Here is a 23,145-nt window from a genome sequence, read left to right as displayed (position 1 = left end):
TTTTTGTATGTATATGGAGAGAGAGAGAAATTTTCAGTGTCTCCTAACCTATTCTCTCCATTTTTTTTCTTCGCTCAATCTCATTGCCCGAGACAAGAGATTGGAACATTTCCACACGGCTCTGGGAGTTTTCTGCACTGCTTTTCTGGGTTAGCCTCTGGCCCTAGTGCCTCCGGGCCCAATTCCCAGGACAGTCATAAGAAGGAATTATATAGTTCCGACGAGCCCGTGAGCGTTTCGGCCCCCACTCAGTTTTCCCCGCCCATTTCTCTCCTGTCCCTCGTTTTCAATTTTTATTTCAAAGGTTGGATGTTGAGAGTGATGATGATTAGAATCTTTTTCAATTTCTGGTACTATCCGTTGTGCCATCTTACTGTTTCAAAGGAAAATTAATTTGTAGTCCTGATAAAACGTGGCAGTTTTCCTTTAAAAATATCTGCAATAAAGCAAAAAATGTTTTGCCAAAATCAGAAAAAAAAATTGTTTTAGTTATTTTTCTAGACAGGTGTAATACTACGCCAGCCAGAAAACCTATGCTAATCGTATAACAGTAATTTCATAAACTGCTTCTTCTTTTCATGTCTCTCTTCTCCTTATTTCTCCAAACTTCACTATTTTTGATTTCTTCATTCTTTTCTCCTTTACTTATTTATTTCCTATTTTTCTTTTCTTTCCCCTTCCTTGCTATTGTCATTTTCTTCTCCTTTTTCTAACTATTATTTACTAATGGTGTTTTGAACGCTTTCACATTTCTTCCACCAAAAAAAACGTTTGACAGAGGTTTTTTCCTTCTTTTTTGGGTTTGTGACTGGAACAATGACAGTAGGTAGTAGTCGGGGGATAACAGCAAGATTCGAAAATATTTCACCTTGAACGGAAAGAAATGAAAAATAAATGTTTTCAAATTGAAAAGCGACCAGGAATTGGTGCTTGGAAAAGTGGATGGGAAAAGGAATTGGTGGAAAACAGCCCCCCGACTTGGTAGATGTGGTCGTGCCGGAGGCGTTAGATGCTCTGACGGTGGTGGTGGCGTCAGACGGACACTCCTTTTAATTCATGTATGTTTTCATGCTAATTTAGTGAAAAGTGCTAGTAGTTTATCTTGTTCCCTCTGGAGGCGGCAGCTGTCCCACACATAGGTTCTACCATGTGAGTCTGAGAAATCTTGATTTGGCTCCTTGTTTTGTATTGGACACCGTGAATTTATTGGTAAAGTTGCCCACAGTCATCCCAAACACTGTGAATTTTTTCAAAAAGTTTCTAACTCATATGTCATCATTTTGGTTTGTGAAAAAGCAAGCAGTTTGAATAACTTAAAAATAACCTTAATTTTTTATTAACTATTTTCTCCGAAATTTGAAAAATTTTTAAACCAAAAATTCCCTATTCTATGTACCAATTGTTCTTTTCAAAACTCTCACATGTTCCTCATCTTCAACGGAAATCCGTCTTCAAAAATTATTGGGACGTGTTCCTTCTAAAATTTTGTAAATGCTTTAATAGAAGCCCATCGCGTTCTATTTTAGCTAAAATATCTCGGTTCCTATGCTAGATATCAAGTTTTCTCAACTGATAGAGTGCTTATCATATAATCACCAATATTTCGTTATTTGACCTTATTTTGGAATCTTGCGTAGAAACCGAGAAAATTGCGCACATATAGGTGTTTGCTTACTGTATTCAGTTCTCATTTACTTTTCCTCATTTACAGTATTTATTCACGGTGTTCAACAATTTCTGAATAATCTGAAAATTAAAATGTTTTTCAGATGCTTTCAATTTATTTAGAATTCAAAAGATTTCTTTTAAAAATTATTCAAGATTTTTATTCGCTTTATCCCACTCTCTCTATCTACCGTATTACTCAAAAAAAAAAACCAACTCAAACCCATTCGTGAAACCTGCAATTATACATCACCTCTTCCGTCCCATTCCTATTTTTGATGGCTCCATTCGTGGTTGCCTAGATATCCGAAAACCATTGAGCGTCCTCTTCGTGATGTCGTTTTTTGTTCTTGCACCAAGCACATCGTACCTACTCATGAACTCATGACTCTGTTTTTCTTTTAGTACCTTCTTCTTCTCATTTTTCTATCTTCAGTTTCTTCATTTCTAACCAGAATGCCACAACCACCAATTGATCTGAGGGACTCCCGACAACGAAAAGGTCTCTCCTCGCTCCATCTCACGTTTATGCCTAGTTGTTATTTTTTTATTGCCCTCTTTCCTCCTGCTCCCATTCTCCTCTACGTTTTTTTCCTTTGCTTCCTTTCCTTCTTATTTCACCTCTGGGACCCACCCCTACGCCATCACCAACGGGGAAGAAAATGACGAAGAACTAACCCGAGAGCTATTTTTTGCCTTCTCTTCTCATTCGACATCTCCATCTTCCATATGTGTGGCCGGTGACGGCGGTGACGGCTTTTCCCCGTTCTCACTTGCAAATCAACATGAATCTCAATGAGAAAATGACAGAAACAGAAGAACAAAGTCATCATGATGGAGGGAGAAGTGAAAAAAGAGGAAAAAAGTAAAAGACATGAGAAAAACAACAAACCGAAAAAAAATCGCTTGTTCATCACAAGAACCACACTCAAAAAGTTGAGGCAAGAAAAGGAATCTTGATAAATTTATCTGAGGTTAGAAGTTATTTGAAACAAATTCTGATCATATGAACTTCCTGACAGCGTCAGATCTGATCCAATAAATGAGCAGAATGAAGATTACTAACGTTTGCAAAAAGATTCGTTCAGAAACAGAGACATATTTTATAAAAATGGTCTGAAAATGACATTCGTTGATATTTGTTTAGTTTTTAATTTGAAAGAAAAAAATCTCGTCAGCCAGTATCCACTTGTCAAACCATCCATTGCATTCAAATATACATATCCAGAAGGCAATATATTTTTGACAAAAATCAGTGTGCCTTCTACTGCCTTCTTCCCAGCACTCCACTTTGTTCTCATCCAGCTTTTCAGCATCACATTACATTTTCAAATTCATTTCATTTTCTTCTCCTCTCTCTCTCCATTCTGCGTGTCTCTTTTTTACTTTTTCTTTTATGCGCCTAATTTACAATTTTTTTTGATTTTTCAAAAATTTTCCTTTTTTGACATTCATGCTATGATACAATTAGAGAACATGGGAACTACTAAAACTGAGGATGGGGATTGGAGCATGAGAATAAAAATTAAAAACATGCGTGTGTCTTCTTCTTCCAAAAAATTGTAATTATCTACTAATTTCAGGCCAATTTGGTAGGGTTGATCAGAGACAGGAAAAAACACACGCACAATTCTCTTTTCGGGAAGAGTTTTTGTTTTTATTCCAGAATTTTTATTTACACCAAGAGACATGGATCAAGGAACACAAATTGTATCAATTGATATAGTCAGAAAATTGAAAGCAGGAATAAGGGACTAATACAAAGTGACGAAAAACGTTTTTAGTCTTTTTGTTAGAGGTTCTAAAATTGATGAGAAGTTTTATATGATTTTTTTTTGTTTTGGAACTCTTGGGGTTACTCTTGGGGTTACGAATATGTCTTACTGAATATTGTCTGACTAAATTATATCGTCGACCTTTCATTTTTTACAGTCCATCATTCATACTCAATATTAAAGTAGATCCCTGTTTCAAAACCAGCAATTTTCAATTTTTTTTTGATAAAAATTAAAAACCTGTAAACTAATAAAATACTTGTCTTAATATCGTTAACATTTCTCTAGTTTGTTAGTTTTTGATTTATCTACAGATTTTGAAAAACTTCAGCTCAAAGTTATTTACGGTATATAGTTTTCGAATGATTTCATTTGAATTTTTGTTAAAATTGTATCTCTGGAAAAGTTTTTAGAAAAGCTTAAACCCTACATCATCTCCAAGCATGTCTGAATAATTTTTTGTACCTTCTCTTCTAAAAAGTTTTGAGACGCTTTTCACAGGAACACTTATCACTTCCTCCCATGGGGCCACCTCCTCTGTCGTTTCAGCTTCTTGTTCTTTTTTCCATTTCTGTAGGTGCTATGTTAGCATATTTAAACATTCAACTTTTTAACCAAAAAATATTTTAGAGAAAAAAAATTTGAGTGACGTGACGACAGCCAAGTTTTCTGTAAAAGATGACATCCAAATCATCTGTTTTCTGAACCCAACGGAACTGGACTGCACTTTTATGTCGGTTTCAGACAGAAGTGGCAAGTTTGTTACTAGTCAGTCAGAAAATTCTAGACTCCTCGCTTGATATATGGGGTGCTTTAATATTAATGCAAAAACTGTTTGATTGATCTATGAGAGAGAAAGAGAGTTCTTATCAAGTTTTATATTCCACTCCCGGATATCTTATGAATATTATAACTTTTTTCTTGCAAAACATATAGTGCTTCGCGTATTTTTGAATGCTCACTACTCACTTCAAATAATTACCGAATAAAAAACTTCCTGCTTTTATTTTCTGCAAGTTTCTATCATAAAAAATCCGAGAGATGGCTCACCTAACGCGTTTTTTTCAACAGCTTTTTCTGCTGTCGCCCTATTATAAAACCTTCACACTTTGCGAGAAAATGTGTAACAATGGTACAGAGGTCAACGTACTATTATTTTTTCTTCTTTAGTCTACCTCCTAAAATACTGAATACGAAAACTGAGGTTTCCTCCTTCCAGCTGTCAAAAAATCCGAGGAATTATGTCACTCACCGATTGAATGAGTACATTATCAACAAACAAGTGTTTTTCGTATTTTTCCCGTTGTCAGAGTGCCGTGAGTGATGAAAAACGTCTGTTTGAATGGGGTCCAGAATGATAGACGCTGGTCATCCCGAACGACAACTGTTCCATCGTGTCTACAACATGTCGATTGGTTGGGATGTGATTGGCTCTCAATCTTACCCACAGAGAAAGCACAAAGAGAAAGCGCAAGAACTCAATCAGGTTATCAATTAACCTTCGAGGAATCTAATTAATACTGAACTTTGAAGCTTCTCTATTTAGAAAACTCATAGAAATGCTTAAGAAAATGAGGGCTTCTACCAGAAGAAACTCTAATCCTTCTCGTCTTCCGGTATAAAGTTTCACTAAATTCTATAGGACCAATGCCCTTTTTCTCTGACTTTTCCTCCATTTATTTCTTTCATCCCTCGCCTCGGTTTCTTCGTTCCCAAGAAGTTTGCACCGGAAATCCGAAAATTTTCCTTTTTCTTCCTCGCTCGTTTTTTTTCTTCACTTTTCCTTCCCGTTTTTCTCAAGTTTTTATTCTATTGTGACCCGTTTCACATGTTCGTTCATTCAAAAAGTTGCAACAATTTTCGTATTCCCATGCTGTAGTGAGTTTGACCTTTGGGTCTAAAAATTCTATGGTCCCGACAAAAATTGTGGGTGAAAAGAGATTTAAAAACCTTCAAATTTTTACTGGTATCGAAATAAAGCAGGAAAGCTACCAAAAAAAATTATTTTGACAGTCATCATAAGAAATGTGCCTAAAATTTTGCGAAAAATAATTTTGACAGTGTTTCTAACCTGAAGAAGCGTAATTTCCACTATTTGAAATATTTTTCAAAATGGTAAGAACGTACGTTTGAAAATCTTGGTTATACCCTAAATGAATAATCTTAGCCATAGTTTTTTTTATTTCAAAAGTTTCAGAAATTTCTAAAATTGTTTCATTTATTTTTTATATTTGCTCATTTTCGTTCAACATAAGAAAAAAAAACCATGAAAAATTCAGATCTTCGTCCAGCCCGGCCAGGAACCATAATAGTTCTACAAAACAATTCAACTTTGAAAGAAAATGTAATATATTTTATTGCAAAAATGAGAAAATATTATAGAAGATGTACAAAAAATCGAAAACTAACATTTTAGTTTTATTTTCAAATTGATTTTTTTAAGAATCCTGTCTTCAAGGTATTCTAAAAAAAGTGTAGTTTTTTGCAGTTTCTTCCACAAAAAAAGCGGAAAAAAGTTGGACGCCAAAAAATATTTTCGGAAAAAATCCAAAATTCCAATTCTAAAAATCACGAACCCATCATCACGAGCAAAAACGAACAAATTGACTTTTCCGGCAGTGATGATGTTTTTTTTTCTCGAGTGAGATCAGAATAGCGAATGATGAAAAACGAGAGAAAGTCAAATCCCTAAATCCGGGTTTGCTGGCGGCTGGTCATGATTCTATTTCTTGTTATCTCCAATTTCTCATGCTATCCTTTTGCATATATCAATTTTAGTATAATCTCTATGTGTGAAGCAAACAAGTATGACTCGGAACGCGAAATTTCAATGGCTCGGAAAGGTTTTCTTTCAATTCCATTTTTATTTCATTGTGTGGTTTTCGAAGTACCGTAAAAGTTTAACAATCTTTTCAACTTGAAGCTTCCGGAAAAAAGTTGTATGGCTTAATACGAAAACATCTTTTCTGTGCCCATTCAAATTGACATGACCTTTTGCCGGATGTACTGGCAACATTCGTGGACTTGATGCTTCTCATTCTTCTCCCAGTCATCTCATCTATTCTGTTTCTTCCAATTCTTTTTTGCTTTTTCTTTTACTATTTCCCACTCTTTTTCTTCATGTCCATGATGTTTTTTTTCTTTCCACGTCTACAGACCGACCGATAGATCGGCTCCTTCCTTCTATTTCTGGGAGTAGGACAACTCTATCCGGGCATTCGAGAGAAGGGTAGAAAAGTAGTAGCACGTATTATTTTTTATGCCCCTATCCATCCTATCCCTATTCCACTCCCTTCGTCCATTTTTTTATGCGACATACTGAAAATTGTCCTCTCCACTTCTATCGAAAAATTTGGGTCCCCGCCTTGTGCCTTTTTTGTGCCAAAGTTCCATGGACACCATTTTTCTGATATGGTTACCAGGTCTGAGAGGAAAATAATTGTGATGAGACATTTTTTCGACATGCTCATTTCATCTCTTCATCTTTAAGTTTTGCATATGTAGCACGGCGCATCAAACATGAATAGCGTGTCATGTCGCCAGGAATTTTTCACTTCTCCTTCTATGAAGTCATGATGAAGGCAGCAAAAATCTTCTTCTGTGTCTTTCTATGCAGATCAGTTAGTGGGACATAGAAAACCCTTTTTTTTGAAATTAAAGTTTTTTTTTTAAATAATGACGTCCGATGATTGACCAAATCTTGTTCCCACTCCCCGAAGATAATAGACGTAATCTGATATTTTGAATTAAAGAAGACTAAACTTTGATTCATGAACGGAGGGCTTCTTTTCCGTAGTCGTTGAGTTTTGGAACCAGGGTCAGATGTCCCTCAAAAATACCTGAAAAGAAAGAAGAATTTAGTACCAAACAATTGTTCGAAATTCAGAATTTCGAATTTCAACTATTTATTCTGTCCTCTTTCCTCTTTCCTCATGATTTTTTGGTTCCGTCATCCTTGCCAAAGAAATGCACTCACCTGTCATTGATACTTTTTTTCGTAGCCTCTTTTAATTTTCCCACAGATATTTCGAATACACGACCACCATCTTCTGCTGACCTTTTCGTTTTTTTTTGCCATGTCATTTCTATTCTGTGAATTTGAAACGAATCGAAGTTTTTTATTCCGAAAGTTCAGGGAAGAGAGAAGCTTTGTAGCGAATGCGCACTTTCTGTAATTAGATTAGGTGATTCGAATAATCACGCTATTTTTCCTATCTCATCAGGGATTCCATAGTGTGGGGAAATGAAAGAAAATTTGAATTCTGAAATATTATTTTCGATTATTCTTATTTCTGTAAGATCATTATTTCCTTCTTTCATTTATAAATATGATTCTATACAATACGATTTCTAAATTGTTGATCCTTCACACGTTCCATATTTGAATCTATAATAACCCCTTTTTCCCCTGGAAAAAAAAACACAGAAACAATATCATCAGACAATTCATATATTGCTCCAGCGCAGATTCATGCTTGCGGAGAGCTCCGCATATTCAACCAACCAACCGAAATCGTCTAATTTCTTCCGCTCTGGTCTCCATCATCTATTTTTCTACACACACACACACAGAGAAAACCAAACACACATACAACTCAATTGTTTCTTCTATCGCTTTTTTTCTATCCATTTTTTGGTCATACTACAATTATTCTGAATTTCATCACTGATCTTGGATCCCTCTCTATCCTTTTTATCTCATTTTTCTCCATTTTTAAAAAAAGACAGGGAAGATGGAGAAAAAACCATGATCCTTACTCTACACTCCTCCTAACTCATCAATTATGCATTCAATGCTATTGCAGTTTTCCGGTTGAAAATCAGCTGCTTTTCCGCTTCCCTCTTTATTTTTTCTTTCTGTTTGATTTGTCTTCTCCATTTTTTCTTCTCGTTCTCTTCTACGCATCCCGAAAAAAAACCCCCGGAGTCTTGTTCTTATCTGAAGGATACATCTTGTTGATTTCTAAATTCTGGGGGATTCGAAAAATTCTCAAATTTCAGTCCAGACCCTTTCTCATCGTTTATCCTCTCCTTCCACCCCCACTAACCCGTCTACTCGTAATTTATGTGTTTATTTTGTTGCTGTACTCATTTCCTTTACTGTACTGGTTTTTTTTTCAAAAAGCAAAGTTTTAGTATCAAGGTTATTATATTACTTCTCAAAATTTCCGTATTTTCAGAACCCTTGTCGCCGCATTGTCCTCGCACATTTCTGGCTACTCTGAATGAGAAACCACTTTGACCCGGTCACCTGAAAATGCTACGTCAGCCAGTTCCGGAACTGCGCAGTTTTCAGTCCCTCTCTAAGTATGCAGGCGGACCAAGGTTTGTTTTTTAAAAAAAATTGGGGCTAGGGGGTAGAGAAGAAAAATAAAGAAATACAAGTGTAGAAGTTGAAAATAGGGAACGGAGGTTTTGGAATGCAAAGGGGTCTGACTCAGGAAACTATTGTTATAGAGGAAACGTCAGGGAAAAAGTTTCGAAAACCTGGGACAAGCACAAACATTCTGAGTCTAAATAGAGAAAGAGCTCAAATACTGAACACACTCTGATAAAAGACCACCCTAGATTTGCACTTTAAGCTCAGTCATCTCAATTACTATGGGAAATAACAAAAATCTGTCAACTGATAAAATGTTTGTTATAATACCACCAACATTTATCAGTTGACACGTTTTTAATATGACTCATAGAAATCGAGATAATTGAGCTCAAAGTGCAAATATTGGGTGGTCATTTAGTGTAGTTTGCAGTAGTTGTATAAATGTTAGACTACAATTTTTTATAGTGAATGAACATCCGAGCTTACAAATAGAAAACGTAAAATTTTGGTAAAACATCGGAATGTTAAAAAATTTTGAAAAAGAAGTTGAGCTATTTATCGCATCAAATAGTTGTGCCTTACTTTGTGAATATTATCAGAAAGCACATCTTGAATACTAACAAAATCAAATTTCTCAAATTGTGCTTCAGACTTGCCGCACAAAAATTTTTTTAGTAGATCATAATTGGTCTCGCGAATTTTTCGGATAGGAATAACAAAAAACCCTACTTTATTGTTCATTAAAAGGATTTAGTATTTGAAACTACGGTAACTTTATTTTTGTTTGCTTGATCTCAAAAAATACTTTTTGTCAATTCCTTAATGTTACTTTTTTGAAATTCTCTCTTTTCAGATCAGTTCTCGGTCGGAGAACATCAGCAATCACAGTTAACCGACGGCAATCACAATCTACACGACGGTATGAGGACGTGGAGGTAAGCACTTTTCCATAGAAACCGATAAAATAATATTTATCGTCGAAATAAGTCCCACGAGAGTTTTCACAGAGAAAAATATGTTTAGTTCCGAGTATCAGCTTTAAAAACATAACTGTTCCTACTATCACTATCATTTTTCTAGTCAATTTTTTTATGTTTCTATTTCCGTCTTTTTAAGTTAACTCGATCTGATAAAGTCACAAAACACAAAATTGAAACAAAGTCAAGGAAGAACCGAGAGATAAGAACAGTGGAAAAGAATTTCTTTGAAAATTTCTGTGAAATTTGAGCTGAAAGTGCGAAAAAAAATCATGGGAACCCAATGGGACCCGCCTCGTCGTCAAATTTGTTGAAGAGTGCACCTTGGCCGACATTGGACTTGCACACGATTCTAGTAGAAATCACATGCGGAACGAGGCATTCTATTTCAATCCTTTACCTCTTCTCCTGCTGTTTTTGAGTCATCGCTTCCTTCTTCCTACCCCCCGCATCCTTTCGGACCTCCATTTTTTGTTAACAAGAGAGCGGTACTTACTTAGTCAAGGTCCCCCTTCCGGAGGCCATCTCCATTTTTCTATTTCTCTCATTTTACTGCTTCTCCTTTGCCTTGGTTGTCGTCCTCGTTTTGCATAGAAACAGAAATTGAAGAATAGGACCCAAGGAAAAGGAGTATATGACGAGTAGGTGGAAACAAAAGCCAGCGATGAGAATGATGCCTGGACCCAAGGACACATCGGCCATAAATCCTGACATGTAACATCTTCTGACTCCTTTTTCTTCCTTAACTACCACGTTCTCAATTTCGGAACTGCCTATTTTATTTAACTCAAGTCGTCAACCACCAATCTCACCGAGTTTATCCATCCTCCACAGCTCTCAAACATCCAAAACTCTCAAAATGTACCACAGGAAATGAAGATTCCATGTTTTTATTTCTCTCTATCGAATTTCCAATTTCCTGTAGATGAGTGATTTTGAAAAGGCTGAAAATACTCTTGAAAAACATTTCAAAATCATTTTTGAAAGCTTTTTTTGATGTCAACGAACAATGTCAACTGCTCTAGAGAACCAGTCATTAATTACCAAGCGGTCCCTCATAAATTGAACATCCTGCCTGGATCCTCATAATCTGTGTGAGAAGAGAAGCAGTGTCTGAGTGCCATCCGAGTTTTTCGTCGAAGGAATGTACCTTTTTTCTCTTTTCATCTTTTTTCTCCCCTTAACACCGAGTACATCATTTTTCGTCGCCGCTCCTGGTAAAAACTCTAGTGTTACTTGTTCCATTTTTCTCTTTTTCTTTTTTTATCTCTAGGTATTTTTTCTCTTGAAGTGTTTTATAGAATAGATAAGAGCTGAATCTCAATCTTTGAAAAGTGTTTTTAGAAACTGATATACGGGTCAAATAATGCTAAATTCCATTTTTAAGGCGCTGGGCTCGATCGAAGGCTCGAAAGAAACTCTGCAGCTGTCGGAACACGGACGAGTGAGTTCTATTTTTTTTTTCACAACGGGATCAGGTTCTTGCAATAACTGAACTTTGCTCTCAATCAGGGTATTCCGTTACATCTCAGAAAAAAAATTAGGATCAGTTTTAGAATTTTCTGAAAAAAAAACATACTGATGTGAAGTTTAAAAATAGTTTTGGCACTCATTTGAGATTCTGAAGTGTTAGCTTTCTGGTTTTCCAAAGTTAGCTCAAAACACAGTATAACAAAATTTATCATAATTAGATAGGTTGTGGTAATTAAAATTATTGTCAGATACTGTAGTTCTATGCTGTAGTTCGGCTTGCCCATACTGAAATTTTTGAGTCATGTATCACAATTCTTGGAAGAGAATTAAAATGGCCAACTATAGAAACTTTCAAAATAAATAGTTCTGAAATTTTATTTTCCACATTTTCTTCTTCAGTACTTTTTTATTTTATGAAAAAAAGTATTTTGGGAGATGACGGTAGATTAGTAATACTGTAGTAATACGTTGATACTGTATTTATCCTTTTTGCTTCATCCACATTAAAATCTCAAAATAGTTTGAAAAGTGCGTTCAAAGTTCTATTGGTTTTTGACGTTTTCGGTACACCAAATGCGGAAATTGCATTTTATTCTCAAATCGCGGGACTTTTTTGGAAATGAAAAACTTCTCTGGCTTTTTTTTTTGGAAGATGCAAATTTCGGAGTCTCGACAGAAAAAACCGAACTACAAAAAAACGGTGTTTTTTTCAGCTGGCCTCCTCCTCGGAGGCCTCGCCTTCGCGATGGGAAGGTCGACAGATCGAATGGGGAAATGAGGAACAAATTGAAGAAGAGGATAGTGATCTACCGTATCCGGGGTATGTACTCCAAACCCAAAAATTGTACGTTTTTTTATCAATTTATAGGTTTGCCGAACCGGCACTTCGATGTTTTTATCAAGCACGACCCCCGAGGAAATGGGCACTTCAGATGGTAATGAGTCCTTGGTTTGACAGAATAACAATGGCAGTGATATTAATCAATTGTGTAACACTTGGAATGTATAGGCCGTGTGAAGACGGACCTGACTGTGATACGTATCGATGTCAAATTCTCGACATTATCGACAATTGCATATTTGTTTATTTTGCTATTGAAATGGTAGGAAGGTTTTTTTTCTTTTCTAATGCTCAAAGATCACATGTTTTAGGTAATCAAGATAATGGCTCTTGGGTTCTGCGGACCTGCGGCGTACATGTCGGATACGTGGAATCGTTTAGACTTTTTCATTGTCATGGCCGGGTGAGTTATGATGAGTGAAGAATGATGGGATGCGGAGAAAACGAGGAAATGCCGAGGCGGAATACCTAATGTGCTTTTTTCTCTCCTTAAACTACCCCTTGTCCTTTTTTAAGAGGGAGAGGCAATGGTTATTGAACACCGGAAGGACTTTCCCACATAATAAATTCGCACCAAATGTTGAAAAAAATTGAATCAAAAATTATTTAAAAATAAAAAAAATTTCAGAATTGCCGAGTTCGTACTACATGAATATCTCGGCGGTAACATCAATCTCACCGCCATCAGAACTGTCCGAGTACTCAGGCCCTTACGAGCTGTCAATCGGATACCATCTATGAGAATTTTAGGTAAACGGTAGTCTCCTGAACTAAATTATATTCAAACTTTCAGTAAACTTGTTACTTGACACATTACCCATGCTTGGTAATGTACTATTATTATGTTTTTTCGTGTTCTTCATCTTTGGAATTGTTGGTGTTCAGTTATGGGCGGGTCTCTTACGGTGAGCAAAAATTAGGAAAAGGCTTACAAAATGTAATATTGTTTCAGAAATCGATGTGTCATAAATCTGCCAAAGTCAATATCTGAAAATCAGTCCGCGTTGTTTAATAATGTAAAACTGACGAGGTTTTACATCCCAGAGGACACGTCGCTAGAATACATTTGCAGTCAACCAGATGCAAACGGGTTACATACATGCTCAAATTTGCCACCCTATACTGTAAACGGCATAAAGTGAGTTTGAAACAGAATCAGCCAAAAATTATATAACATAAAAATTTTAAAACTAAATTTCGTTTAAAAATTGAATAAATTATTTTCATACAGTGAAGAAGAACAAAAAACGCATCATAATCCATTTATTAGGACGTTTATTATCGATGGGTCGTTAATTACCGGAATTTTATTTCCAGGTGTAATCTGACGATAGATGATTACGACCTAGTAACGAACGACTCGTGTATTAACTGGAATGTTTACTACAACGAATGTCAGGTCAGTTCCCCCCCCCCCCCCTTTATATATTTCCTATACTGATTATTGCTCAGGTGATGCAACGAAATCCATTTCAAGGCTCGGTTTCTTTTGACAACATTGGGTTTGCATGGGTCGCTATTTTTCTTGTAAGCTCTCATCTTTTGAATCATGTCTCTAATGAAACTTTTTCAGGTCATATCACTTGAAGGATGGACAGATATAATGTATTATGTACAGGATGCTCACTCGTTTTGGAATTGGATCTATTTTGTTCTGCTGATTGTGATCGGTGCATTTTTTATGATTAACTTGTGCCTGGTCGTTATTGCTACACAGTTTGCGGAGACGAAACGAAGAGAAACTGAAAGGATGCTACAAGAACGGAAGAGGTTACAGAATCGAGACTCAATATGTAAGCTTCAAATTGTTCTACTTTATCTATTTAATTTGTTTTCCAGCTTGTACTGGATCTGACATGGGAGGAGCATCAACGAAGGAGGAAGGTGGTGATACAGTATATGCTGCCATAGTTCGATTCATTGGTCACACCTTTCGTAGAACTAAACGAGCTGTGAAGAAGAAGTACAATGCTTATATGGAACAGCGAGCCGAGAGAAAAAGTACAGAAAGGATGCAAAGAAGGAAGTCTAAACTGGACGATATGGCTACATTATCCCGAATAGAAGAGAAGGCAGAAGACGAAGAAGACGAAATCGCGACACCTCCTGAAATCAAAGAAGAACCACCGGAATCTAATGGTGACGGAGTCCGGAAAAAGCGTGTAAAAATTGACGAAGAGCCGCGGGTTAAAATTGGTAACGGCAACTCCCATGGTGCACACTATAAACATTCGGATAACGAGGATGACTCTGATGAAAGCCAGAGTTGTGACGAGAGTTATGATGGAGAGAAAGCTGAAAAGAAGAGGAAACCATCCAAAATACGGTGGTTTCGTGACAAGGTTCGAAAATTTGTGGTTTGCGATCATTTCACAAGAGGCATTCTGGTGGCAATTTTGGTGAATACGTTGAGTATGGGTGTCGAGTACCATCAACAGCCCGAGATATTGACTGTCATTCTGGAATACTCGAATCTGTTTTTCACGGCTTTATTTGCACTGGAAATGCTCTTGAAGATTATTGCAAGCGGTTTTTTTGGATACCTCGCTGACGGATTCAACCTTTTTGATGGAGGGATAGTAGCGCTCAGGTATTTTAGTGAAAGAGAAAAACAGGTCAGAATTGTCAAGATTTTGTAGTGTCCTGGAGTTGTTTCAAGAAGGAAAAGGTGGTCTATCAGTACTCCGTACTTTTCGTCTCCTTCGTATTCTGAAACTGGTCCGATTTATGCCTGCCCTCCGATATCAACTGGTTGTGATGCTCCGAACTATGGACAATGTTACTGTTTTCTTCGGACTCCTGGTGCTTTTCATCTTCATTTTCAGGTAAGCTCAATTATCCTTCCATTTAAAATAGTGTCTACTTTCTCTTTCCACTTCTCAATAATCCCAACACTTCCCATTTAACATTTTCCAGCATCCTCGGAATGAACCTGTTTGGGTGCAAGTTTTGCAAAGTCGAAGAGAAATTTCTGGGTGGTCTCGCAAAAAAGTGCGAGCGAAAGAATTTTGACACTTTACTCTGGGCTCTGATCACCGTATTCCAGGTAAGAATTATGGGAGAATAACGTTTTGCATGTTATATTTTTTGCATGGTTTTCACTTCATTCATGTTGTTTGTACCCGTGTTGTATTCCTATTTCAGCACGCTCGGAATGGTACTGTTTGGTTGCAAATTCTGCAACCATCCGGACACAGGACTACAATGTACTATACCACAAGTCAATTCGGCAATTTGTGAATGTGATCGGATGAATTTCGACAATTTTTTGTTTGCAACTGTGACAGTGTTCCAGGTATACGTGATCAAGTGATCTGTTGTCAACTGTTTTATGTTGTCGCCTTATTTGTTGTGCACTTCTCAAAAATATTTTCCAGATTCTGACTCAAGAAGACTGGAACATGGTCTTATTCAACGGAATGGCTCAAACCAATCCATGGGCTGCACTCTATTTCGTTGCTCTCATGACATTTGGAAACTATGTTCTCTTTAATCTACTCGTTGCTATCTTGGTTGAAGGATTCCAAGAAAGTAAAGAGGAGGAGAAACGTCAGTTGGTAAGTTGGAAGACTTCTTCTCTTTTCTCTTTTTCATTTTACGATCCCCCGAAGTTTTACTATCTCAGCACTACTTTCCAAAATGAACTTTTTTAGGAAGAGGAAGCCAGAAAGCAAGCTGTCGAAGAAGAAGATGAACGGAAAAGGGAACTGGAACTTTTGATTGCTAAAACAACATCACCAGCATTCAACAATGGTGTTCCACCAGCAGAATGCACTTGTCAGAGACCATCATCTCCAGAAGGTTCACCAATGCTTCTCTCTGCAAATTATCATTTATCACCGGAAAGAAAACACTCTGTCAACTTGGATGCCATTATTGATAAGCGATTAGTACTGAGGAATACTATCACACCATTCGATAGATCTCCAGTATCTGAAGGACGAGCTGATGATTCCAGATTGAACAGGCATGCCAGTCTGGTGCTTCCAGTAGCCAATGGAGTACCATACCGAAGGCAACGAGTACACAGCTGGAGTGGATTGTGCCATCATTTCAATCCAAACTGTCCAGTTCATGGAAGGCGAGCACTTATCGAGACCTATGCCAGAGAGAAGTTTCTGGAAGCCAGTCAAGAATTGAAACAAGCACTCGCTGAGGAAGAAAGAAGAAATGAGGCAAAACAGAACACCTTTGTACGAAAACTTTTGAAGAAAACTTGTCTACACAACCGAACAGAGTTCTCCTTGTTTTTGATGGGTCCCAAGAATCCACTCCGGATCAAATGTCTGCAAACAACACAGAAAAAATGGTTTGACTACACAATCCTTTTCTTCATCGGTATCAATTGTATCACTCTTGCAATGGAACGCCCGTCAATCCCACCTGACAGCTTTGAAAGACGATTCCTACAAGTGTCGGGTTACATTTTCACAGTGATTTTCACTGGGGAAATGATGATGAAGGTAATTATGGGATTTTTGCTAGAGACTTCATATTTTAATTCTAGGTTATTGCGAATGGATGTTTCATTGGACAGTCTGCATATTTCAAGGATGGTTGGAATATTTTAGATGGAATTCTAGTAGTTATCTCTCTTATCAACGTCACTTTTGAACTTCTCGCTACCGGAGACTCTCCCAAGATTTTTGGTGTTATCAGAGTATTAAGGTTACTCAGAGCATTGAGACCATTGAGAGTTATTAATAGGGCTCCCGGAGTGAAGTTGGTGGTCATGACGCTGATATCAAGGTTGACCTTATGAACCAAGTTTAGAAAAATAAATGTATATTTCAGTCTCAAGCCTATCGGAAACATTGTTCTCATCTGTTGCACGTTCTTCATCATTTTTGGAATCCTTGGAGTACAGCTGTTCAAGGGAATGATGTATCACTGCATAGGACCAGAAGTTGGAAATGTAACCACAAAAGTTGACTGTCTCGAGGATACACGTAACAAATGGGTTAACCATCGATACAATTTTGACAATCTCGGACAAGCGTTGATGTCATTGTTCGTGTTATCCAGCAAAGATGGATGGGTTTCCATTATGTACCAAGGAATTGACGCAGTTGGTGTTGATGTTCAGCCTATTGAGAACTACAATGAGTGGAGAATGATCTACTTCATATCTTTCCTCTTGCTTGTTGGTTTCTTCGTATTGAACATGTTTGTTGGAGTCGTCGTTGAGAATTTCCACAAGTGCAAAGAAGCGTTGGAGCGAGAGATGAGAGAAAAGGAGAAAGAAAAGAGGCTGAAACGGAAACTGAAACGTCAGAAATTCGAAGAGAGTATGGCTGGAAAAAGGAAGAAGAGTAAGTGCTTCCCGGTTTCACTCCCTGATTACTTTTGTGCTTGAGTTTTGTTTGGATTGATATGTTGGAAACTAAGTTTGATAAGAAACTTCTATTAAAGTTTTTGTGAAGTGAGCAAAAATACGCTTGATATTCTGTTTCCTTCTAAGTTTGGCAAATGCACGATACTATCAAATTCAATCAATCCTCCCATTTCTTTATACAAGCCCCGCTCTCCTACCGACTTGTCGTGGCACACTAACAACACTTTCTTCTGTTTTTAGATCGCATCGTGTGGGTTGGTACCGCACTTAAATCGGTTTTTTCAGTGGAAAGAAATTATCCGTATTATCATGATTACGGTCATACCAGACTTTTCTTGCACGGAATAGTAACTTCCAAGTATTTCGATCTTGCAATCGCAGCAGTAATTGGTACAAAAAACCTTCAAATGAACACAGATATAATACGGATGTTTAGGAATCAATGTGATATCAATGGCAATGGAGTTTTATATGATGCCAATGGGATTGAAATATGTTCTCAAAGCCCTCAATTATTTTTTCACTGCGGTATTCACATTAGAGGCTGCTATGAAACTCATCGCTCTTGGCTTCAAACGATTTTTCATTGAAAAATGGAACCGTTTGGATATGTTCATTGTCATCTTGTCGATCGCTGGAATCATTTTCGAAGAGTTTGAAGCTTTGGAACTCCCTATCAATCCAACAATTATACGTGTTATGCGAGTTTTGAGAATTGCACGAGTTCTGAAACTTTTGAAAATGGCAAAGGGAATTCGGTCGTTGTTGGATACAGTGGGAGAGGCTTTACCACAGGTGACATCTTATTTTCTTGAAGTTGAGAAGCTATTTTGAATGTTTATAGGTCGGAAATCTTGGTTCACTGTTCTTCCTGCTCTTCTTTATTTTTGCTGCTCTTGGTGTGGAATTGTTTGGAAAGTTGGAATGTTCTGAAGATCATCCATGTGACGGATTAGGAGAACATGCTCACTTCAAGAATTTTGGAATGGCATTTTTGACACTTTTCCGGATAGCTACTGGTGATAATTGGAACGGAATTATGAAAGTAGGTCACGATTTTTAACCCCAAACTGGTCGAAAATTGCTTGCTCTCCCAACTTATTCAAAATTAATTTTTTCAGGACGCACTCCGCGACGACTGTGATTCCTCTGACCACTGTGAAACAAATTGTTGCGTAGATCCTATTCTTGCACCATGCTTCTTTGTCATTTTCGTACTCATCTCTCAATTTGTGCTTGTCAACGTGGTAGTTGCCGTATTGATGAAACATTTGGAAGAGAGTAACAAAAGAGACGCAGAAGGACCTGCGGAACCGACAGGTTTGTTATAGATAGACTAGAAAATAGTTAGGAATGATTTCAATTTTTAAATAATATAAATTCCCACGTATCTCCTTTCAAGGTGAAAACATCGAGAACGAGATCACAAAGTCTGACGACGACGAGATAGCCGAAGAACCCGAAGTGCTTGCCATTGAAAACCGAGATGATAAAGAAGAGGAGAATGCTGAAGATGAGGAGACAGAACCCAGTACGCAGATTCCAGACGGGCATGGTGGTATCAAACGGTTATCTATGCAAGTAAGCATCTTGAACCAAAAATATATATTTTTCAATAGTTAAAGAGAAACCTGTAATAGAAGGGCCCTCACACTGTCAAGTTTGCATGTCAAAAATGTGTGAACCGACAAAATATTTTTGATTTTCTGATAAACAATTTATCAGTTGACAGCATCTTTGACAGGAAATAAGAAAAATTGGCTCACATCCAAATACAAAAATTAAATCCCTATTACTGGTTTGTGGTAAATACGATATTTCAAGAAATAACAACAATTAATTCAAAATACAAGAATATTCCAGGTGCTGGAACAAGAATTAATCGAAGTTGAAAGAAACATGGAAGAGAGATATCGGCGCGCAAGCGAGTGTCTCGGCGGAGAACTGCAGCCACTAAATCCAGGAGAGATCGAAGAAATAGAGGATTCTGAATTCCGACCGCGGAGTAGATCACAACGACCACGAGCTAGGTAAAAATCCACATATGGCACGTTTTAACACTAATCACTGCTTTTCTTTAGAACCAACAGCGCTTTGAGCAATAAAAGTCGTGGATCACAGAAATCTGCTTTGTAACTTTTACAACATCATCACTTTTTGTGCATTTATTCTATGGAACCATCTCATATTTTAGAGTTTCCTATTTTTGCTTTTTGCCAAATATTCTTTTGGTTGATCAATATCAGATTGTTTTGTTTCAATACCGGTAAATAATTTTTTCTTCGTCATAACTAATTTTTTTGTCGCATTGTTTTTTTACCTAATTCCTGTCCACTTTCTTTATCGCATGTACTAAAACTTGTATGAAAAAATTCAATAGTTGCTTTTTCCATTCTTTCTAATTTTCACTTCCCGGTCCACACATTTTCAAAAAAAAGCTTTTTTTCCGCTTTGTTTTGCAATTTTCCAAATGCCTTAAAGATTCAACATCAAACAAGAACTGTATCTTCCAAAGTGTTCACTTTCAATTTGATCTTTTCCCCTTCCCTTCTCTCTAATCATCTTTCTAATCAAATATCAATGTTTTGCTTTTTTCTTATGATAATAAACTGTTAATTTTTTGTCTAATTTTGGAAAACAGGAGAAGAAGTTAAAAAGGGAATTTCGATTCTTTCAAATCGGATTATCATTAATCACAAAGCAGATAAATTATGAGGGCGTTTTGTCGCGTATAAATCATTCAAGCGTTGTCGGGCGAATCAACACACATTGTCTTTCCTGATGGAGACTTTCAAATTTTGACCGTCTATGTTTTTCATTCACACGTATTCGTTTTTTATTCTAGGACTACTAGTGATGAGTTGTACACCATGTATACCTACAATTCCTCCTGAAGACGTTGGTAGGTATTTTATTGAATTTAACCTCATTGTTTTTGACGAACATTAGCAACAAGAAAAAAATAACGTATTAGTTGAAAAATGCAGTACCGGCCAAAATTTTATCAAGGATTTCGAAAGTTCAATTGAAAATTATCAAGTCAGCTAAGAAAAAATAGAGCTTCAACCTTGTACTGGACAACTGTTTTGTACTGGTTCATCCAAATGATATATAAAACAAAATTGAATGTACAATTGGACCTGAAAGTTTTCAGTAATAATCAACAGAGTCTACGACCGTAGTTCTTGTGATAAAAGCTCATCCTTTCAGTACTTTGAGATCAATTGTTTCGGTTCTTGCGAGAGATATCGAAAATGTTCAACTGATACATTAATCATCATAATATCACTAACATTTATTAGTTTAAACATTTTGGATATTTTTGTGGGCTTTTATCAGAGCACCTTTGTTTTTAGAAATCAAACTTTGAAAAATTTTGGATGCCATGAAACAGACATAGACTCGAAATTTTAGACCAATTTCTGAAGAACACCCCTATCTTGTACGGAAAACGTAAAAAAGCAAGTTCCCCTCAGAAACCGGCAGATAACTGAGAAACTAGGAATCTTCAAACAATTCCGTGAATGCCAAGTTTTCAACCTAGGAGTGTTTTATAACCTCCAACATTTTCAATGTGATCGGACACTTGGTCTCCAGACTTCTGGAAATTGTCAAAATCAACTAAAATAATTTTTTTGTTTACTTAATTGACCGGTACTGTATAGCCTTTGAAATAAATGCCTTAAAACGAGGTACGTTAGTTTTCAGGTTTTGTCGAACGGGTAATCCACCAACTTGAATCTCTACCAGACCCACCACCAGCAGTGGTTTCAGTTCTTCCTGTTATTCAAGTTATCAAAAAAGAAATCGAGAAAGCTAATAAAATCGTGATAACCAAAACTGTGGAGATTGTTGAGAAAATACAAAAACCTGTAAAAACGGTTACTGCTGTTGTTGCCGGGTGTCATGTAAATCAGATCAAGTTCACATCTCCAGAAACGGGACGGAAGCTTGGAAAAACTATAATTCCACCTACTTTAACGTGAATCTATAAGAAAGTTAAACAACTAGCAATCTTATTGTTGCAGATGCATCAAAAAATCACTTTATGGATGTGACATCGTTCATCTGTCATGCAATGTTCCCGAAAATTCCAAATATCCGCTGATTTCCGGATTTGTGAGTCGTTCGGTAAGAATAATGTTGAAATTTTAAATTCAGGCAAAAATCGAAGGAGCTGATTGGGCAACGACTGACTTGAAAGAAACGAAAGCAGATTTCAATTTGGAATGTGATGTATTCAATCGCTGGACGTATATATCTGATATTCCAGGATTGGAAGGAAAAGTGTACCCGACAAATGAAGTTTCTTGTTTACTAGTTCCAATTTTAACAGAAAATAATCAACTTGATTTCGAAGAAATGCATTATGATGTGTGACACTTGTTCTTTATTTTTTTATTTTCAGTTTATCATTTCATATTAGTTTCCTTCTGGTGCATTTTTGTGATGTTGAGATCTCTTTTTTAATAAATTATTCTTATCGTTCACGAAAATCACGTGGTCAAAAATGACGCTATGTATTGGTCTAAAGATCAAACACTCTCGGAGGAAGGCGTGAATACATTAAGCCAAAAATGAAAACTTGATTTAATATATTTATTCGAATTATTTTCGGATTCCGTTTACAATTATTTACATACAAATCGCAACAAATTATTATAATCGGAAGAAGAGGGTCGTAATTGGGGGTGATTCTTTTACTTTCTCCTTCTGATACACATGGTTCCACGTTGTTCGAAGCTGTTGGCACATCTACATGTTCCAGAGCTACAGTAAGATCCAGCGAGGCATTGGTTGTTCGAATTGCACTGTTGGCCGGGGATCTGAAGTTTGAAAGTGAATGGGAATAAGTAAGACTTGAATAAAAGCTCACCACAAAATTGATTCTGACAATTTGTCCTTGTCCACATCCCATCGGGTTGCAGGCGCAGTTGTATGGTGTACATCCTGGCTCTTCTCTGCTTGGGGTCACAGTTGGGACGAAAACAGTGGTAGATGGCGGTTGAGTGGTAGTGGTAGTGGTGAAGATGGTTGTTGGGGCCTGGGTGGTCGTGATGGTAGTAGTGGTGGCCAACTCGGTAGTGGTAGTTGGAGCCTGAAATCAATTTTTTAAATCTTGAAAATCACATCTTTCCCGATCTTATGAATTACCTCGGTGGTAGTTGTGGTAGTTGTAGAAGTAGTAGTTGGTGGTGGAGTAGTCGTAGTGGTCGTTGTGGTCGTTGGGGTCGTTGTTGGTTCGGTAGTGGTGGTAGTAGTTGTTGCTTCAGTTGTTGTTGTGGTTGGAGCCTCAGTGGTTGGAACCTCAGTGGTAGTGGTTGTGGTAGTTGTCACCACTGGAACACACTGCTGATTCTGAATAATCTCTCCTTGGCGGCAAACACAAACATTCTGAAATTTATTTGTTCTATATACTTATTAAAACGCTGTCTCACATTTTCACAGAAACTTCCTCCTACACAAACAGTCGTTGGAAGCTCACAATAGTCTCCTGGGTAGGCGATGGATGGGCTGTCGAAGAGTCTGCGATGAGAATTACTGAATTATGGAAAACGGGTTAGCGAGGTTTCCTAGTTACGGTACATTCCAATACATGCTTCACCAGATTACAATGCAGGTAGCATACCGTAAAACCTCTAATAGAACGACACCCGGATCGTCCACTTTGAGCCTATATATATCATTTCTTTTGAAAGATATCAAAAAGTGGTTAACTAGTAAAATGTTTATCAGGATATCAGCAACATTTTACT

General features: G+C 37.1%; 4 protein-coding genes across 4 annotated transcripts in view; 3 read left to right on the top strand and 1 right to left on the bottom strand.

Annotated features, from left to right (window-relative positions):
- Positions 1–6,467: 6,467 nt before the first annotated feature.
- Positions 6,468–6,608, top strand: CBG27832 (the record flags this gene model as incomplete). The annotated part of the gene is made up of 1 exon (XM_045240024.1): positions 6,468–6,608. One exon carries the CDS (start codon positions 6,468–6,470, stop codon positions 6,606–6,608), a length of 141 nt encoding a protein of 46 aa, XP_045099903.1.
- Positions 6,609–8,697: 2,089 nt separating this feature from the next.
- On the top strand, positions 8,698–19,525 carry Cbr-cca-1 (the record flags this gene model as incomplete). Its single annotated transcript, XM_045240023.1, has 27 exons — positions 8,698–8,765; positions 9,617–9,698; positions 10,870–10,971; positions 11,128–11,184; positions 11,927–12,316; positions 12,366–12,457; positions 12,683–12,804; positions 12,848–12,959; positions 13,007–13,192; positions 13,372–13,453; positions 13,507–13,581; positions 13,628–13,847; positions 13,894–14,644; positions 14,694–14,879; positions 14,971–15,045; positions 15,199–15,349; positions 15,432–15,611; positions 15,708–16,517; positions 16,562–16,803; positions 16,849–17,366; positions 17,675–17,779; positions 17,826–18,184; positions 18,234–18,434; positions 18,511–18,709; positions 18,792–18,970; positions 19,253–19,419; positions 19,471–19,525. The coding sequence occupies 27 exons, from the start codon at positions 8,698–8,700 to the stop codon at positions 19,523–19,525; spliced, it is 5,766 nt and encodes a 1,921-aa protein (XP_045096071.1).
- Positions 19,526–20,197: 672 nt separating this feature from the next.
- On the top strand, positions 20,198–21,769 carry CBG16833 (the record flags this gene model as incomplete). The annotated part of the gene is made up of 4 exons (XM_045240022.1): positions 20,198–20,291; positions 21,098–21,371; positions 21,418–21,520; positions 21,551–21,769. The coding sequence occupies 4 exons, from the start codon at positions 20,198–20,200 to the stop codon at positions 21,767–21,769; spliced, it is 690 nt and encodes a 229-aa protein (XP_045096070.1).
- A 320-nt stretch (positions 21,770–22,089) lies between these two features.
- CBG16832 overlaps positions 22,090–23,145 on the bottom strand; it is a gene marked incomplete at both ends in the record, with an annotated part of 2,997 nt that continues 1,941 nt past the window's right edge. The window contains 3 exons of the mRNA XM_045240021.1: positions 22,090–22,215; positions 22,266–22,487; positions 22,828–22,930. Coding sequence (XP_045096069.1) covers positions 22,090–22,215; positions 22,266–22,487; positions 22,828–22,930 — 451 coding nt within the window. The remainder of the gene's footprint in view (positions 22,216–22,265; positions 22,488–22,827; positions 22,931–23,145) is intronic.

The sequence above is a fragment of the Caenorhabditis briggsae genome, assembly GCF_000004555.2.
Source record: "Caenorhabditis briggsae complete genome, chrX, whole genome shotgun sequence".
NCBI lineage: Eukaryota > Metazoa > Nematoda > Chromadorea > Rhabditida > Rhabditidae > Caenorhabditis > Caenorhabditis briggsae.
Note: the sequence above shows the minus strand (reverse complement) of the source record. Positions and strands in the feature narration are given on the sequence as shown.